This window comes from Ochotona princeps, chromosome 30, assembly GCF_030435755.1.
Source record: "Ochotona princeps isolate mOchPri1 chromosome 30, mOchPri1.hap1, whole genome shotgun sequence".
NCBI classification, from domain to species: domain Eukaryota; kingdom Metazoa; phylum Chordata; class Mammalia; order Lagomorpha; family Ochotonidae; genus Ochotona; species Ochotona princeps.
In genome coordinates, this window is record NC_080861.1 from 6,386,420 (window position 1) to 6,401,886 (window position 15,467).

The 15,467-nt window shown below is 47.8% G+C and overlaps 2 protein-coding genes across 4 annotated transcripts in view; one reads left to right on the plus strand and one right to left on the minus strand.

The window, feature by feature from the left end:
* Window positions 1-903: 903 nt before the first annotated feature.
* Window positions 904-2,040, minus strand: DPH3 (diphthamide biosynthesis 3). 2 transcript variants are annotated; one of them, XM_004588306.3, is made up of 3 exons: window positions 1,748-2,006; window positions 1,357-1,431; window positions 907-1,035 (listed from the first exon to the last, which is right to left on the minus strand). In XM_004588306.3, exons 1-3 carry the CDS (start codon window positions 1,853-1,855, stop codon window positions 970-972), a joined length of 249 nt encoding a protein of 82 aa, XP_004588363.1. In that variant the 5' UTR covers window positions 1,856-2,006; the 3' UTR covers window positions 907-969. The 2 variants fall into 2 exon arrangements, with proteins under 2 accessions (XP_004588364.1, XP_004588363.1); XM_004588307.4 differs by lacking the exon at window positions 1,357-1,431 and having other exon boundaries at window positions 904-1,035; window positions 1,748-2,040.
* A 228-nt stretch (window positions 2,041-2,268) lies between these two features.
* Window positions 2,269-15,467, plus strand: part of OXNAD1 (oxidoreductase NAD binding domain containing 1) — a 48,466-nt gene continuing 35,267 nt past the window's right edge. For both annotated transcript variants that reach the window (XM_058657187.1, XM_058657186.1), the window contains exons 1-3: window positions 2,269-2,442; window positions 9,117-9,259; window positions 9,534-9,597. In XM_058657187.1, the coding sequence (XP_058513170.1) occupies window positions 9,141-9,259; window positions 9,534-9,597 (183 nt within the window). In that variant the 5' untranslated portion in view covers window positions 2,269-2,442; window positions 9,117-9,140. The remainder of the gene's footprint in view (window positions 2,443-9,116; window positions 9,260-9,533; window positions 9,598-15,467) is intronic.

Here is a 15,467-nt window from a genome sequence, read left to right on the forward strand (position 1 = left end):
GTGCCCGGTGAGCCTACTAGTCATGCCAGGCCTGCGTTTCAAACCCTTCTCTGTTGTCATGCTTTCTCTTTCAGGAGTAATGACATGGTATGTGACATACTGAACTCACTGCCACCAGCCATGAAGGTTTGACATCAACCCTCATCTGGGAAGCAATTTCATTAGCCTTATCTAAAAACAAAACAAAACAAAGCAAAAAACAAATGAATAGAAAACCAGATATAGGGACATTTACCTTGATCTGGCCAGAAGTACTCAAGCATTTCATTCTTAACCTTATATATTCCGTGTCTCTCACTAGGTGACCAACTTCCCGTCCTTTGGCTGTTTTTAACTTGTCCTGCTTTCAAGGGACATGTGAAGTATAAGCTGACTTTTCACTGTGGACTTTTCTTAGTTGTAGGGAAATTCTGAACACACTGTGTAAAATTGCCACACAAATTGCACACTGAGCAGAGTGTGGCCATGGTGACGACACCCGTGAGGACACAGGCCAGATGTGCGACCCAGCAGGCGGACAATGCATTTTCTTCAGTGTAGACAGAGAAGTGGAGGTGATGTCAAAGCTCAAAAAAAGGGCTTGATCCTCTTGACAGCCACGTCACAAATATTACCCCTTGCTTAGCAGGGAATGCTAATGAATGAGGTAGCCGATGCTGCTATCAGATACTAAACTAAGGCTTAAGACAGAAAAATGATAAAATGGAGCAAGCGAAAGCACTGCTTTGAAATTATCTTCCTTGGAATCCTGATGGGTAATTAAGAACACTTCCACTTCATAGCTCTAAGCATGAAATCCAGACATGTCACGGTGTAGACTCGCCTCTTTATTCGAAGATGAATTCAGCACACTAACGCAGAGGAAGCCCACGACTCCTGCTTGTCCCTGACAAGGAGCCAGGAACCGCGGTGGGTGTTTCCTTGGCTCAGGCCCAGTTGTCAGAGACTTGCTCTCTCTCACAGGCTTCGTTAGCATTTAACTAATTCTTTGCTGGTTGATGGGGCTGGGATTGTTTCTCCACACATGAACTGATCCTAAGACAGAATAAGAAGTGACATTAGCCAGTGAGTTTCCATGTTAAAAATGCATTAATGTGGCCGTTTGGGGAGTGAACCAGTGAATGGAAGATTTTTCCATTTAAAAAGTAGTCATGTTCCTTAGTTTTATTACTCCAAAGCTAAAATGAGTTTACAGAAACTTAACCTCTCAAAATCTGAATATTCTTAAAACTTGTTGAGAAAACTCTGCACTCTACCTAGTACTGTTAATGCGACACTTTCCTGCACCTGAAGGTCACAGACAAGCCACTCCAGGTCCTAGCCCCTGTCCCCCCACCTTTAAACAATGTCCCTTACTTTGTCATAAATCACTTTGATAATCAGAGAGCAGCTAGGGCACGTTGCCACGTCTTCCCCATTCTCCAGATCTTCCTACAAAGAAACCAAACACCGAGCCGTCAGCGTTGTCCTCCCCTCGCCTCTCCCACCCCTTCCTGCCAGTCTCTTGGTGGCTTGTCAGTCCCACAAGCTGACAACCAGGGAGCAAGAGCACACACTCCAGCAGTGCGCATGCTCGGTGGGTGAGTGGCACAGCCAGCCTCCCGGCCACCACAACGCGCATGCTCGCAGGCGGGGGGGGGGCGCAACGCGCATGCTCGCAGCCCTCGATGCGCATGCTCGCAGGCGCTCAACAACCCCCCCCGCAATGCGCATGCTCCGTGAGTCGCAGAGCCGGGTCCTCAGTTACCTTAGTGATGGAGAAGTTATCGCCACACGGGCAGGGGTAGAAGTACGTTTCTGAGTCCTCATCATACTGGAAGTCCTCGATCTCCACTTCGTCGTGAAACACAGCCATGGTCCCTGGGGCTGGTAAACAGCTAACGCATGTCCCTTTCGATACTTCTCAAGCGCTGGCCCGGACCTGTCAGGTCCTCATCACCCATCGGGGCAGGAGTCACTTCCGGCGCTAGACAGTGACGCAATTCCGGACAGGGAGGCCAAAGGGGTGACCGGGTTTCGCGGTCGCCATGGAGATGGCGGAGTTAAGGGCGGAGACCTTCCAAAATCGGCGTCGCCCCGCCCATTGGAATGCTGTGACCAATAGCACGTCAGGGCTCCCTGGGGCGGCTGCCACGTCACGGCGGGGCGCGCCAGGCCGGCGCGTGGCTCAGGGCTGGGACTGCTGTCCTCCGTGCTTGCTGGCCTTGGCTGGTCGTGGCCGACTGGACCCCTTAGACGTCGTCGGGGAGCGGGCGGCAGGCGACACCCACCGGGCGTGAGAGGGGCGCCGATTTGCTCGGCCTTCTGCCACGGTGGGAGCACCCAGGAAAGGGTCTGAGAATCTGACCTGAGTCGCCACCAAGTCCCTTCTGGGTGACGGATGGTTTCCGTGAAGTTTCTCTTCGCCACGTGATCCGGCTTGACTCTAGCTCCTGGCTGCAGGTACACCCCGCTTCTTCCCCACCCCGAGGTCTTTAGGTCCCCGAGCACGGACGGTGTTGTGTGAAAGGACTGAGTTGCAATCCGCTGTCCTCCTGCCGTAGAACAGAATGCACCACACCGAGACGTAATGTTAGCCTTCGTTCTGGGGAGCTTGGTAGGAGCGAAGTATCGCGCTCTTTCTGCCGTTAGCTCTAGGGGGATCAGATGTCATTTCATTACTGATCTTCAGGCTGCTGTAACAGGTTTACACTCTCAGGGAATAACCAAGAGCCTGGCTCTCTCCAAAGCCTGGGAACAGATTACTTCACTTACTCTTCTTTGTAAAAGGAGTGATATTCTTGGGCAGATTCTCTATGTATCTTGAAGCGAAATACAAATAAAAGGTGGCTTGCCTTGAAAAAAGTGCGGGTTGCCTGTTGGGGCGCAACCAGCTGCTGTGGAGAGTGGGACCATCACTCTTCCATATTTCAAGGGAAACGGAGTGTGAGGTTGTGAAAACAGCACGATTAAGAAACGAAGATCTGGTCTCTGGATCTGTGAGCCGTGGAATGAGCCGTATTTACCTCATTTGGCCCGCCTTTCATCTGCTACCTGAAAAGGGGGGGGCTGCATTGGAGCTGGCTCACCGGCCCCTTTCGAACCTTGTGTTCTCTGGCATGGCAGTTATGAGTTTTCTTTGGCTCAGCAATCGCACATCGTTTTTATGTATTTGCATGTACACACGTATGATTACAGTACACACACATGTTCCGTTACATACATGCATCCGCCTCATGCTTACACATACTCAAAAATGCTTGCGTAAGTTTGCTAGGTCGTGTACATTGAGCTGAAGCTCCACTTGGTACCACCCTCCCCCCTTTTTAAAAAAAGGTTTATTTTACTTCAAAATCAGTGAGACGGACAGACTGAGAGGGAAACAGCTCCTTTTTCTTTAAGATTTATTTATTTTATTGGAAAGGCAGAGTCACAGAGAGAAGGAGAGACAGAGAGGAAAATCTTCTATCCGCTGGTTCACTCCCCAAATGGCCGCAACAGCCAGAGCTGAGCTGATCTGAAGCCAGGAGCCCAGATCGTCTTCCAGGCCTCCCACACAGGTACAGGGTCCCTCGGGTGTGGGCTGTCCTCAGTTGCTTTCCCAGGCCGCAAACAGGGAGCTGGATGGGAAGTGGAGCAGCCGGGACACAAACCGGTTCCTATATGGGATCCCAGTGTGTGCCAGGTGAGGACTTCAGCCACTAGGCTACCACGCCAAGCCCTAAACAAACCATTTTTAAAAAGTAGTTTAGATCTGATATAAGGAATTTGCTGAAGACTCTTAGTGCTAAAAGTTACAGGGATCCTCAGGTGAATTCTCTATATAACTTTCCAACTTTCACTTATGTACTCATTTATTATTTCAATTTTTTTGTGGCGCAATAAACTTAACTTTTAATAAATTACATTTCCACAAACTTCGTCAAGTGCCTTGTATTACCTAAAATAAAATAGCAAAAAACTAATGAATGGCTTATTAATGGTGGTCGGCACTCTGTGCCGAGCCCTGAGCCTTCTCCTTAACGTGTGTTATGTCATTAAAATGGTGTGGAAGTTGGTGCCTTCTTTAACACGGGAAACTTGAGGTCTGGGAGCTAAGGAAGTGCTAAGGCAGAGCTGTTAAGTTGCGGAAAGCTGTGATGAGAGCTCCCATCTATCTGGTCCCGGAATCGTGGCTCTTAGTGAACCCCAATGCTGTGTATGGTGAAATGGGGTTGTGGGCAGAGCTGGATTAACCAAGCATAGATAGGCCTGGCATTGATGGCTCAGTGGCTAAATCCTCACCTTGCAAGCGTCAGGATCCCATACAGACACCAGTTTGTGTCCCAGCTGTTCCACTTTTCATCCAGTTCCCTGCATGTAGCCTGGGAAGGCAGTGAAGAGCGGCTCAAAACCTTGGGACCCTGCACCCACATGGCAGATTTGGAAGAAGCTCCTGGCTCCTGGCCTTGGAGTGGCTCAGCTGTGGCTGTTGCAGCCACTTGGGGAGTGAATCAGTGGATGGAAGATCTTTCTGTTTCTCCTTCTCTCCATAAATCTAATTACCTTTCTGATAAAAATAAATAAAGCATAGGTTTTCCACTGCAGTGGTATCGTCCCCTTGATAGCTCTATTGGAGAGATCTCTGGCCTCCCACGCGGCTTCCCTACTGCCCTCCAGCAGCCGTCCTTGTCTGCCCAGAGAGGGTCCTTCCTGTGGCTCTGCCCGTTGTACTGTGCTGAACAAAAGTGCACTGTAAGCACGGATGTTATTTTTTTCCACTCTGCCCAATGCTTTTCTTCCTTAAAAGGAATGCAAACATTTTATAGTGACACATTTTTAGTGCAAGTAAGTTACTAGTTGCTTCAGAGTCCTTTCAGATCAGAAGAGTTTTATTTCTCTCTCTCTCTCTCTCTCTCTCTCTCTCTATATATATATATATATATATATTTTAACCTAAATGTTAACACTGCTTATATGGAAAATGCTGGCAGCCATAGTTGGTAACCTGAGCTCAGATTTGGAGCTAAGTCAGCATTGTGTAATAGAAGCTGTGTTTTGTGAATATTGTTGTTTATTGGCCAAGGGAGTTGGTTTTTGACCCTGGCAAAAACATTTTGACTCCAGATTGCTTGGCAAGGAGGAATAGAAGTTAATGTAGCTGTATTTTTAGTACTCTTTTTGCTCGCCGAGTATTTATCTGTTTTTCTAAGCAATCCAGTGAGGCAGTGTGGTTATTGTGAAACGGTAAAAGAAACTTTTCCTAAGATGAAAATGTAGGGAGTTACACCTGAGTCCAGTTGTACTAACCTAAGTCATTCCTCTCCCTCTGGCACTGAGGTTCCCTTACAAAATCTGAGCACCCCCTTCCTAAATCCTTGGCACCAGGACTCGCAGTCGGCTGTGCCATGGAGTCTGAATTTACTTTGTTTCGATACAGTCAAGCTCTTTGCAGCTTCTTCATTATTCTCTCACTGCTCTCCATGCCCCGTCCAATGAATCACTAATTTACAGGGCTCTAATTCCAAAATACATTACATGATCCTCTACCGCAGCAATTTCTGCACCTGTTACCCTACTATGAGTGTTCTCTCAGCCTGGAGCCTAACTAGACTTCCTTTCTCCATCATGCTTACCACTGAGAGCTGTTCTTCACACAGCAACTTGAGCAGTATTTTAAAAAGCAAAGTCAGGGGTGGTTGGTGTAGTTGTTAACAAATGTCAGTTGGATGACTGCATTTCCTGTATCTGAATGCCTGGGTTCCAGCCCTGGCTCTGCTCGCCAGTCCAGGTTTTGGCCGTCTCAGCCTGGGAAGCAGCAGGTGATGGCTCAAGGACTTGGGTCCCTGCTGCCCACTTGGAGGCCCAAGATGGAGTTCCCAGCCCTTGGCTGTGGTGGGCATTAGGGGGAGGGGTAAATCATCAAATGAGAGTTCGCCCTCTCCATTTCAAGCAAACAGCACACACATGTGATATGAAACATAATTTTGAATGTATATATGCACACACACCATATCTCCTGGTTTGCTCAAACTCTTCAGTTGCTTCTAGTCATCCTTAGGGTTAAGGTCAAGGTCAGCTGTGGGCCTGCACATGGCCTGCTGCTAAGCTTCATTTCCTGTCCTTGTAACTTACTACTCACCACTCTCGTTGGCTTGTTTGTCATTTGTGCCTTTGTTCTTGTTAAATCCTCTGCTATAATGCTCGGCTCTTCACACCTGGCGACTTCAACATTCTGTTCTCACCTCAGGGAGGCCTCTCCTGGTATTCCCTCACCCTCCTTCCTTTATACATTCCCCATGATCTCCCACACTGTATGAGAGCTGACCTTGGCCTGGATTCCACACCCATGGGAGTACTGAACGAACTGAGTGCTTGTGGAGATGAAACCAGTGTAATTAGCATTAAATACTATACTATTGGGCCTGGCACTGTAGCCTGGTGGCTGAAGTTCTCACCTTGCACGTACAGGGATCCCATGTGGGCACCAATTCTAATCCCAGCGGCCCCACATCGCATCCAGCTCCCTGCTTGTGGCCTGGGAAAGCAGTCGAGGATGGTCCAAAGCCTTAGGCCCCTGCACCCACGTGGGAGACCCAGAAGAAGCTCTGGACTCCTGGTTTTTGATTGGCACAGCTCTTGTTGTGGCCACTTGGGAAGTGAATTAGCAGACGGAAAATCTTCTCTTTCCTCCTCTCTATATATCTGACTTTCCAATAAAAAATAAAATCTTTTTAAAAAACACTATACTATTGCTAGAAGCAGTATTTTACAACTTGTTTAATAAATATCATTTTGATTTAGCATTTGTAGTATTTCCTTTTTTGTCTTTTCTCTCAGTGAGAGATTTTCTATCTGCTACTTCACCCTCCAAATGATTGCAGCCGCTGTGACTGGCTAAAGCTAGGGGCCAGGAGCTGCACCTGGGTCACACACATGACTGTGGGCCCAAGCGCATAAGCCGTCCTCCTGCCTTCCCAGGCATTCAGCAGAGAACTGGATTGGAAGTGCGACAGCCAGGATTCCAACTGGCATTCCAGTGTGCCGTATGGTTCACTGCCTGTGCTGGACGGTATGGTAATTTTCCATATTTCAGAAATAGAAAAATTTTTGCTAAGGTGTAGTGGGAACTCAGGCGGGATACCAAGGCTCGGAGCAGGAAGTAGGGTTTATTTTTATGCCTCCTGGCCCAGGGGATTTTGTTTCCAAAGTCTGGGCCCCTGGCAATGTAACATGTTATATACCCTGGCACAACATAGTTTCCTTGTACAAGTTTGGTTTGATGGGTCTTGATTGGATTTGGTAGAGCCATAGGACTGCCTGCATAATTGTGTTCGTCAGAACTGCTTAGGCTATATTGTGGTATATTCATGGGAAGCCCCTACCATCTCCGGCGCCAGCCAAGCCTTCTTTACAGCTCAACTACTTGATTTCCTTAGTTTGGGGAGGAGCCCCTGCCACAGAGAGAAGATCCATGTGGATACCAACATTGATAGACTATTTCTCTTTGGGTAGTTTTGGAAATTAATATATGATGGTGTGGTATAGCAAGCAGAGTTGCTACCTGCAGTACTGGCATCCCATGTGGGCTCTGATTCATGTCCTGTCTGCTCCATTTCCCATTCAGCTCTCTGCTAATGTGCCTGGGAAAGTAGCAGAGGAAGGCCCAAGATCTTGGGCCTCTGCACCCACACGGGAGACCCAGAGGAAGCTCCTGGCTTCAGATCAGCCCAGCTCCTGACACTGTAGCCATTTATTGAGTGAGCAAGTGGATGGAAGATCTCTCCTCTCTGTATGTCTTTGTCTTTCAAATAAATACATCTTTTAAAAATAAAATATATGTTGATCTGCTGTGATTAAATGTTTAGAATGTATACGTGAAAACACTGGGAATATTTTAAAAGTGAGTAGTTTTTCCATTTTGTTTTGTCTTTTAAGTACTCTCTATTTAAAGGACTAGTGAAAAGCCCTGGAAGGCGCTGGGAACAGTTTTTTTAATGCCCTCTGTTTACCAGTAGGTGGCACTCCTGGTCGTCATTACTGTAAAGGTTTTTTAGAATTCTAAGAACAGCTTTTAAAGCTTAAAATTCCTTTGTTTTTCATTTCATTTCAGAAGTAGATCATTCAGACACCATGTTCACTAAACAACATGTCCTACAGTGAGGAAGATTTTTTTTAGCAAGAATTGCCCAAAATATCGAACAGAACAGAGTTTTCACAAGATTTATTTGTTTGAATATCGGAGTGACAGGAGGAGAGATCTTCCATCTGCTCGTTCACTTCCCACGTGGCCTCAGTGGCTGCTCCAGCGACCTAGAACTCCGCCTGGGTCTCCCACGTGAGTGCAGGAGCCCGAGGGCCTGAGCCGTCTTCCACTGCTTTCCCAAGGAGCTGGATAGCAAGTGGAACTTCCTGCATTTGAACTGGTACCCGTACGTGATGGCAGCAGTGTCACAGAGGGCAACCTGACCCACTGTGCCAGTGCCAGGCCCAGTATTTCCAAATTTAACTAATTTTAGGAGTTATGGGGATTTACAGAGGGGAGTGACACCTGCTGGTATTTTGTTTGCTTTTTTTTTTTTTAAAGATTTATTTGTTTTCATTGGAAAGGCGGATATACAGAGAGCAGGAGAGACAGAGAGGAAGGTCTGTTCCTCCGATGGTTCACACCCCAAGCGGCCACAACAGCCATAGCTGAGCCAATCTGAAGCCAGGAGCCAGGAACCTCTTCCGGGTCTCCCGTGTGTGTGTGTCTCGGGGTGTGCCGGGTCCCAAAGCTTTGGGCCATCCTCAACTACTTTCCCAGGCCACAAGCAGGGAGCTGGATGGGAAGCGGGGCCGCCGGAATTAGAACTGGTGCCCATAAGGGATTGCAGTGTGTTCAAGGTAAGTACTTCAGTCGTTAGGCTATCGCATCGGGCGCACAAGACCGGTTTTGACAGTAACAGTGGTCACATACCTGTGTGCTGTGGAGGCTCACTGAGTCTACTCTAAACGGGGAAGACGGTTTGTCGGGGTGAGGAATGGCAGTCCCGGCCCTTGCTTGCTTGGCTGGCAGAGTAGCTCCTAACAGCACCAACAGAAGTGTGATTCCTCTTCACTGGCCTCTCATGTAGTCTGTTGTTCTGATCTTCTCTTAAAACCATCTTGGATTTCAGCCTGCTGCTTGCCTGGGAGGCGCCATGGTGTGTGCTGCTGTCCTGACGCGTGGAAGACTGCGAGGCTCCATCCGAGCCCTCTGCATCCAGGCTGCGCCTTCGATTCTGCCAGCCAGTACCGTGCGCTGCCTCGCTCTGAGCAGGTGGGTCCTCGAGCATCCCGCTTGCTGCATTTTCCAGGAGGCCTCACCTGCTGCCAGCTGTGGGAAGCATATGCAAGTCCTGAAAGAGACAACCACGCGGCTTAAATGTGCACGCTGTCAGCAGATCATAAATTATTGTTAGATGTGGACGCACTTGAGCTGACCTTGTTGTGGGCTGTGGGACATTGGTTATGAGGTTGCAGGACAAACTGACCTCAGTGCTTTTCTGAGGATAGTGGCTTATGACCTGTTTGTTTCTCTTTTCCTGTTAAAGCTTAAGGAGATCTAAAAGGAAGATGGATCACTTGGAGAGAACAGCGAGTGCCGTTCGCCGGGAGGTCTGTGTCTGCGGGGACGGATGGCTTCTCTGGCTGACATTTGCACACTCATGAGTGGTGGCCGGCTCGGGCAGTTGGGCAGTCAGGGGGATGTGACTCATTGAGAAGTTCTCCACTCAGGGACATGGGCTAACTGACATGAAATGGTGACAGAGAAGGACCCAGAGTGCTCCCTTTTAAGTTGGGGTGAGGGGATGAAGCTGTCGCCCTGTCCGCACAGGGCTGCTGTGCAGGGCTGTGGTCGGGGATGGACTGCTTCCAGAAGCTGTCATTTGTGAACAGCTTGCCTTCCCCAGCCCGCCAGCACGAGGCTCCAAGTGCGTGTTCTCACTGCGAAGGGAGCAGCTTCTTGCGTCGCCGGGTGGAGATGCTGGCCTCCGGGAAAGGAGGCTGGCGAGCTGGTTAGCTTTGCGTGCACGGGTCTCCCCCAGCGTGGTCTGCCCCCTGACGGGCGGCAAGGGCCGGAAATGAAGGGGACTCACGTTCACCTCAGCAAAGAACCCTGGTTTCATTTAGGGCCATAAGTTGGATTCTTAATTTTCTCTTTTTGATCGTTGCTTATGTACCCAAATATGTGTAGCTTAGTATTGCGAGTCCACAAATGTGTTCAGAAGTTGCATTTTCTAGTAGCTTTAAGCTTGGTGATGCAAGGGTATACCTAGTGTAAAAGTCTCGCTCAGGCCTTCCCCTTCCAGCCGCTTCACTCACAGAGCAGCTCAGGGCTGCGGGCGGTGCGTTTGCTGATTCAGCTTGAGACTGATGCTTCTTTGAGGAATCCGTAGATTTGCTCAGCAGAGGAGATTTATGGACATGTGGGAAAATACACTTTTCCCACTGATGATAAATCTGAGATTTTTTTGCTTGTTCAGCCCACAAAGATGCTGATTTTGTAATGGTCAGACTTGTTTGCTTTCTTTCTTTCTTTCTTTTTTTTAATGGAACCATTCCTGGATGTGAAATGAAAGTAGCTTGTAGATAGGCTTGGATTATACTGTTTCAGAGGTTTTTCATTTTTCTGAAATGAGTTTTAGGCTTTATGAAGCCTGCTGACTTTGTTCCAGCTACCAGGCTCTGCCCTTGTAGCGTGACTCAGCCATAGATAACGAGTAGACAATCCAGTGTGGCGTGTTCCAGTCAACTGTTTATCAAAACATCCAGTTGGGGTTTATTTACAACAGCCATTGCACATTTTTTTTTTCAAGATTCATTTGGGGGGGTAGAGCTGGTGGCTAAAGTCCTTGCCATGCAAGTGCCAGGATCCCATATGGGCAGTTTCCTTCCAGCTCCCTGCTTGTGGCCTGGGAAAGTAGTAGAGGATGGCCCAAAGCCTTGGGACCCTGCATGCACGTTGGAGACCTGGAGAAAGCTCTTGGCTCCTGGTTTCAGATTGGCTCAGCTTGGGCCATTGTGGTCAGCTGCTGAGTGAACTAGCAAATTTAAGATCTTTCTTTCTCCTCTTCTCTGTAAATCTGACTTTCCAATAAAAATTTTAAAAAGATTCATTTTATTTTTATTGGAAAGGTGGATGGGAAGTGGAGCAGCTGGGACACAACCTGGTGGCAGTATGGGATTCTCAGCACTTATAAGGATTTAGCCAATTGAGCCATTGCACCAGGTCCTGCCATTGGACAGTTAATACAAATTATATAATTTTTATTACATTTTATTTTATTGGGAAGGTAGAGCAACCATAAAGGATCTTCCATGTGCTGATTTACTACCTCAAATTCCCACTTCAGCCAGGAGTGGGCCCGGCCAAAGCTAGGAGTCTAAAACTCAATCAGAGTTTCCCAGCTTGGTGGCAGGGTTCCTAGCACTTCAGCTGGCATCTCCTGTCTCCCATGACGCTCCTTGACGGGAAGCTGGGATGGACGTGTAGGAGCCGGGGCTTGAGGCAGGTGCTCTGCCACAGCACAGTATCTGAATTACTGTGCCCAGTGCCTGCTGCTTGCTTCAGAACTTCACAGGATAAATTGTCAGGATGTCATGGGGTTATTCTGAGCCAAGTTTAGGTAAAATTATACATACACCGAAGTTGATGTGAACTCTTCAACAGTAACTGAGAAGTTGGGAATTTTACTGTTTAGTAATAGTGAATACATTGTCCAAACCCGATCAAGGGAACTCCTTAAAAGGGTTGTCCAATCATAACTCTTTGTCCTGAGTTTCTCATTTCTACTCTTTTCTCAAACTGAAAACTGGGAGGAGCTGGGAGAAATTGGAGAGAGCAGTATGACCCATGATTTCAAGAGTATATGGGGCTCAGCCACTCTCTAGAGGTTAACTTCTAGCATAGAGCAAGGGTGGACCTGGGGCTTCTTGAAGTGAACCCTAAGTTGGACCGTAAGGAGTCGCCTCTCCTGGGCTTGTCCACTCCTGCCTTTGATTGTATAGCAGTACATTTACAGAACGCTTCCCGTCATCTGCTCTGCACTTCAGGTCCACGAGATAGCCTAAGCATAGGAAGTACCTGTTTGTTACCAAGGAGGAAACCAGCAGGGGAGATCTCCCAGGGCTTCTCCCAGGGAGACCCTGCTGCTAGTCCGAAGTGGATCAAGAAGGAAATATTCCCTCACTCAGAAATGGCCTTCCAGTGTTGGGCATTGTGTCCCTTCTGGAAAATGTGCTGAATGACCGTTTTATGATGTTAATGTCCTTACTTGGAATGGTAAATGTCACCAGGCTAAGGTCGTATTATTGCAGGAAGCTGAACTTTGAATTGAATGACGTTTGGCTGTTTCTGTTCCAGTTCCCATTTGTTTCCTAAGGGTCAAAAAGTAAGCAGTGTGGGTAACCTTAGAAATGTCAAGGAGATAAGAGGAGAGTTCTCATTGTGCAGGAAGGAAGGTTTGGTGGGGTCCTTATTTTACTGGAGGGGTCACTCTGTGCTTGGCCTCTGTAGAGGGTTGACCCACTAAGCAAGTTGTATTCAGTCCATCAATCTGATAGCAGTATGAGGCCGTGGCTTACTTTTTCAAATGTTATTTCTGGTGTGTTCTATTCATTTGGAAATATGCTAGGCACCCAGACAGGTTCTGGGGTCAGAGCATCAAAATTGATACTCAAAGCCCTGGCCCAGACTTCAGTAAAATTCTGATCCAAGGAGAGGGTAAGCGCTGGTTCAGTGAGACCACTAGCTCTGCCAGCACATAATGTGAAGCGGTGAGGTCGACAGAACTTTACAGCCTTTCCTTTGTCAGTACCTCACTTGATCCCCCACAGGCCTTTTTGGTTTCTGCTCGCCATCTGAGTAATGTGCCTGAGTTGTCGGGGTTCTTAAGGGTCAAGTAGCAGGCAAGGCTTGCTCATGACTGCAGGTTTCTTCACCTCTGAACTTCTGGAAGCCCTGACTGCTGTGTTGGGTTAGGGTGGTCTTCTCACCCCAACTTGGCCTCAATTTTCGAACCCAGAAAACGAATACATGGAAGTGAACAGGGAAAGCCGTCCAAAGACCTCTTTCCTGTCCAGACATTGACATCAGCAGTAACATAAAAATATCCTATGTAGAACTGGCCTTTTAAATAAATATGATGGAATTTCCTTTTAGCCGCTGATTCTGACAAAGCACTCAGAGTGTATCTTAGTACAAACTGGCAAGTGTGTTGCTTTTTTTTATTGAAAGGTAAAAGAATCTAAATGTTACTTCATGGGAAACTTTGTTTCCTGCCATGTGTTTTAACCTAGGAAGTAACTAGTTGAGGTTTTGGTTGCAGAATTTTTTGATCCAGTAAGAATAGTAGCAAGTACACATGTTAAGACGTATAATTTCTTGGCATATTTTATTTACTCAGTGAAGGTAGAAAAAGCATTCCGCAAAACAAGAGCCACAACTACAGAGCCTTAATGACACAAACTGGCTTCCAAGTAAAATAAATATGGGGCCTTCGAACAGTTTCTGTTCATGTTTTTAATTTGTATGTCTAAGAATCTTGCATTGGGTTAAGCAAAATAAAGTAATAAGGGGGAGGCATGTCTTTGAAAGTCATGAACCGTGAGAGATATTTTCATGTTCCAGTTGTGGTAGTTTTGTCCAGATTGTTAGGATAAGTAGCATTAGTACCAGTAGACATAGTGTATCTGGAAAGTTCTTTGGTCAAAGACACGAGATGAAAATGTGATTTAATGGAAAGGATACCTTTCTTCCTTGAATCTTATCTGTGAGCGGTGGGAGACAGTGGCCTCATTTCACGTAGCCCAGCGTCTAGTGAGACGCCTGCTCCATTATGTCTCAGCTGGACTGTCATCCCACGGTGGTTGTCGGTTCCTCCACTACCAGGCGAGGTGTTGGGCGATTCAAGCCTTTTGTGCATATCCTGTTTTGTTCATGAATCCTACAGATTCCAGTTAAGCTATTAAAAGTGCTGTGATCTAGTTCCTGGCTGTGTTTTTATAGATTATTAACATTGAAAGACAATAATGAATGTTTATATAGCAGTTACCTTTTGAAAAGAGAAAGCAGCTATGAAGGACAGCCTGCTGATGGTCCCTGTTACCTGTTTGGAGTGTGTGGCATAGAGGAGCAGGTGGCCGTCTGCTGGAGACACGCCTGCCTCTCGCACCCGGGACTGGCAGTCTGGGCTTTCCTACTCCTTTTAAAAAGCAACAGCAGGCTCTTGAATTTCTTTTTCTTTTTTTTTTTTTTAAGATTTATTCTATTTTTATTGGAAAGTCAGATATACGCAGAGGAGGAGAGACAGAGAGGAAGATCATCCGTCTGTTGATTCACTCCTCAAGTGACCACAACGGCCAGAGCTGAGCCGATCCAAAGCCAGGAGCCAGGAACTTCCTATGGGTCTCCCACGTGGATGCAGGGTCCCAAGGCTTTGGGCCATCGTTGACTGCTTTCCCAGGCCACAAGCAGGGAGCTGGATGGGAAGCGAGGGTGCCGGGATTAGAACTGGCGGGCATCTGAAATCCTGGCACATGCAAAGCCAGGACTCTGGCCACTAGGCTATTGCACCAGGCCCCAAAGCTCTTGAATTTCTACCAACTTCTGTTCTGGAGTCAAGTTAAGGGACTTTGTGTTGGACTGTCCTCCTTGTCAGACCTCACTGCGAGGCTGGCTCCAGGCTTAGGCAGGGGAGTCCATCTCGACCTGCCGCCCAGGAGGCTCTGGGGCCATGTGCTGGGAACTTGTGCTCATGAGTGTTTATAGAATTTGTCAGTGTATATTGATGCAGTAGGAAAGGCTGAGCTATTGCATGGGTGGAGCTGAGAGGGTGGAAAGAAGAAGGGGACCCCAGACAGGAGGGGTTTGGTGCAGGGCCTGGAAGCTGGAAGAGTGGGGCAGGTGGTAGGAGTTGGCAGAACTGAGAGTCACGGAGTACCCTGAATGATGGAGGCTGTGTTCTGGGAGGTGGCAGGTATAAAGTGCCTTCAAACACTAGCACATCATCCAGCTGGCCAGAAGAGCCAGCACAGGAGTCCCAGCTCAACTGGGGGAGGTTTCACAGACCCTTTCACTTGATTGGTTTCTTTCTTGTTTTTGAAAGATTCATTTATTAATTTGAAAGATGGAGCGGCACATTTACTGCTCTACTCCCCACATGTCTGCAACACCCAGGGCTGGGCCAGGCGAGAACTTGGAGCCAGGAACTCCATCCCGGTCTCCCACACGTGTGGCTGGGGCCCAAGGCCTCGGGCCATCTTCTGCTGCCTCTCCAGGCATGTTAGCAGGGTCAGAAGCAGAGCATGTGAGACCTGAACCAGTGTTCCACTATGGGATCCCAGTGGTCTAAACCCATGGCAGCATAGCACTGATCTCTCTCTCTCTTTTGTAATTGAGTGGCTGAGAACCCTTAAAGCCATTGGAGCTAAAGAATAAGTCCCTGAGGTTGGAACATTAGAAGTACGTTGGGGCCCGGCAGCGT

Coding starts and splice junctions, on each gene's coding strand:
- DPH3 (XM_004588306.3), bottom strand. CDS start 1,855: ATGGCTGTGTTTCACGACGAAGTGGAGATCGAGGACTTCCAGTATGAT. Junction 1,432..1,747: donor ATAACTTCTCCATCACTAAG/GTAACTGAGGAC, acceptor GTTTCTTTGTAG/GAAGATCTGGAGAATGGGGA. Junction 1,036..1,356: donor TCAAAGTGATTTATGACAAA/GTAAGGGACATT, acceptor ATTCTGTCTTAG/GATCAGTTCATGTGTGGAGA.